This window comes from Cyphomyrmex costatus, unplaced genomic scaffold (genome assembly GCF_001594065.2).
Source record: "Cyphomyrmex costatus isolate MS0001 unplaced genomic scaffold, Ccosl1.0 scaffold277, whole genome shotgun sequence".
NCBI classification, from domain to species: domain Eukaryota; kingdom Metazoa; phylum Arthropoda; class Insecta; order Hymenoptera; family Formicidae; genus Cyphomyrmex; species Cyphomyrmex costatus.
Genome location: NW_017276877.1, coordinates 612,362 through 615,860, shown reverse-complemented (window position 1 = coordinate 615,860; position 3,499 = coordinate 612,362). Strand labels below are relative to the sequence as shown.

At 31.6% G+C, this 3,499-nt stretch overlaps 1 protein-coding gene across 1 annotated transcript; it reads left to right on the top strand.

The window, feature by feature from the left end:
- Positions 1-467: 467 nt before the first annotated feature.
- On the top strand, positions 468-1,553 carry LOC108774902 (zinc finger MYM-type protein 1-like). Its single transcript, XM_018541132.1, has one exon. The coding sequence runs from the start codon at positions 468-470 to the stop codon at positions 1,551-1,553; it is 1,086 nt and encodes a 361-aa protein (XP_018396634.1).
- Positions 1,554-3,499: the final 1,946 nt, after the last annotated feature.

Here is a 3,499-nt window from a genome sequence, read left to right as displayed (position 1 = left end):
TTCGCCAACCACTGGTCAAGTTTATTGTTTCTATTGCAAGATCTTTTCATCGTCATCTGTAAAGCTAGCTAATGATGGTTTTAACGATTGGAGAAATCCAGCTGTAATTCGACAACATGAAAACTCAGAAGATCATAGATGTGCATTACTTACATATTTGACGCGACGGCGAGGACTGAGCTTAAATACACACCTTGATAAGCAAATAGAGATTGAAGGAAAATATTGGAGACAAGTAGCTGAACGCTTGGTCGCAGTTATTTGCACATTGGCGGAACGTGGATTAGCGTTCAGAGGCGATATTGAACGTTTTGGAGCATTGGATAATGGAAACTATCTTGATCTACTGCAAACTTATTGCAAAATTCGACCCTTTTCTTGCAAACCATATAGAACAGTATGGCAACAAGGGTACTGGAAAATCTTCATATTTGTCTAAAACAATATGTAACGAACTCATTCATCTGATGGCTGAAAAAACGAGTACTTTAATTTTGAAAGACTTAAAAAAAGCTGGATATTTCAACTTATCTGTCGACTCAACACCAGATCTTTCACACGTTGATCAATTAGCGGTTATTGTCAGATATGTTTCACCCGACGACGGTTTCCCAATCGAACGCTTTTTAACGTTCTTGCAATTAAATGGTCACTGTGGAAAAAATATAGCTAATGTCGTACTTAATTATCTTGAGAATAATTGCAAAATTGACTTTAATAAGTGCAGAGGACAGTCATATGATAACGCTGCCAATATGTCAGGAATGTATAATGGCATGCAGAAAATCCTTCTGGACAAAAATAAATTTGCTGTATACATTCCATGTGGTGGGCATTCACTAAATCTTATTGGTCATGCCGCAGTTGATTGCTGCTTACCCGCGGTAAATTTCTTTGCTATTATACAGCAAGTATATACATTTTTCTCTGCTTCTACAAAACGTTGGACTGTTTTAAAATCGTGTTTGGTCTCTGACTCAACGATACCAAAACGACTTTGTGATACTCGATGGGAGACACATGCAAAAGCTGTTTCAGCTATATCCGATGGTTATGAATCGATTATTGATGCTCTTCATTGCTTGTATACAAACGAGTATGAAAAAGGTGATACACGACGAGAAGCTGGTATTCTTCAGGAAAAAATGGAGGAATTAGAGTTTGTATTCATGTTAGAATTTTGGAATCGTATATTAAATGAGTTTCATAAAACCAGTAAAGCTCTGCAAGATTCAAAAATATCCCTCAGTACCTGTGCAAAGCTCTATTCATCGCTATTACAGTTTTTAAAGAAAAACCGAGAAAGTTTCGATGAATTTGTAGCTAGAGCTAAAGAACATTTACCTGATGTGGATTATAAAGCTGAAAATCAGCGTCAAAGACGTAGGAAACAAGTCGTTAACGATGGAAATGTACCTAATGTTGATGAAGTTCTTTCGGCAAGAGATAAATTTCGCATAAAAGCGTTTATTGTTATGATGGATACGCTTGAAACAAACTTACAGAAAAGAGCACTAATTTACCAAAATATTGCAGAGAAGATTTCTTTCTAAGTTGATTTAGATGTCCCTGACAGTGAACTTCATAATGGCGTAAAGTGTTTAATGAAAGATTATCCTGAAGATGTAGATATCAACCTTATCGGAGAACTTAAACATTTTCATATTTACGTGAAGATGCACCATGCCGCCAATAATCAAAATTTAAACCACCAGGATCTATATCAAATAATCTTTAAAGATAAATATACGCTGGCTGCAAAAATGCGTTTGTTACTTTAGAATTATTTATTTAAATGAGGAAATTTGTGAAGAATATCACTACGTCGACTCGCCAACAGAGGTCTATAGTTAATCGTGTCAATTCTCGCAAGTGCCGAATTACATGATTATTTGTTTATATAGAACTTCTTTCTAACATCTCTCCCAGGCGTCTAAGGTAGGCTCCCACTACATTACCTTACTGATGAGTCCAGTAGTGGAAGCCGGGACGAAACGCCAACTCGTGATGTTCTTCACAATTCTTAATTTTCTTAGATTCAGATTTATTTCTGCTTTAAATATTATAATTTAAGAATTTAATATGTCTTTCAACATATTATTAAGATCCATTTTAGATGCTAAATGCATCAAAAAATAATTGTGATATTACTACGGTAGTTGATTAGAGTTGCGTTTTAAGTTCGACGAACGTTCGGCGCGCAATGGGGGGGTAACTATTTACGTAGTATATAATATTCACATTTTAACATATCTTATATTGTATATCGCACCAATAACAGCTGAAAGGACTCTCTATTAGCCTGTCTATTCTTGTTATTTAAAGATAAACTTAATTAAGCAACTTATAATTTATAGCATTTCCCAATGTGGAAGCAACGCTACGGTTGTTTTTAAGTTTTATGGTGACTAATTGTTCAGGAGAACGGTCATTTTAGCGGTTAAAACGCTTAAAAAATGAATTACGTACCACCATGCTTCAAGAAAAATTATCAGACCTTGCTATTTTATGTATTGAAGCTGAAAAACTTCGAACTTTATCATTTAACGATATTATTGATGACTTTGCAAAGCTAAAGTCTCGTAAAAAATTTTTCTAAAAATACTTTTTAAAAAAATAACAACTAAAAAGAAATATTAAAAAAGTAAAAAATAAAAAATTTTTTAAAGTAAGAAATAAAAAAAATTTAAAAGGTAAAAAAATTTTTTTTAATTTAAAATTTAAGAAATACAAAAAAAATTTTTAAAAACCCCATCGATAGATTCTCACCTTGACGCGGTGATGGAGCTTGCTTGACTAAGAGGAATTTTTTAATAGCGATATTTAAAATAGCTTATTAATTTATTATAGGGCTTTGGGACAGGGCCCATCTACGTCGTAGCTTGGGGCCTCTGTATACCTTAGTCCGGCACTGATTCAACTAGTAAGAATAGAACAATAATGTAAAAGCTGTTTTTAACAATTTTTTTATGTGAAAATACAAATATAATTAAAGTATTCATAAATAAATAATTATATCATTTAATAGCAGCATTATTATTATATAAACAGCACCAGTTTTATGCAATTAGTAGGAACAGAACAATGAGATAATAAAGTTGTCTTTAACATTTTATTTAATATAAAAATACAAATACAAATAAATTTTAATAGTATTCATAAGTAAACATATCCTCTAATTTACTTATAAATACATTAAAAAATAGGTAAATATATCATGTATTTATAAGTAAATTATATCATTTTTTAATAGCAGCATGCCTAGCCATAGTTTTACTACTATATAATTCTTATTTTATAATCGTTCTTTGTTGCAATCAATTTTTATGCAAAATGTAATATATCGTTTCATTATTTTATCGAATAGTTTTTTATTTTTTTCTAATTTTTCATATGTATTAATTTCTTAATTTTTATTTGTCGACGATTCTCAGATTCGTCCTTTACATTATCCTTATTATTGGAAAAATAACAGGTGTAAAATTCGTAATACATAAAT

Excerpts from the sequence above, each read along its gene's own strand:
- LOC108774902 (XM_018541132.1), top strand. The coding sequence starts at position 468 with ATGGCTGAAAAAACGAGTACTTTAATTTTGAAAGACTTAAAAAAAGCT.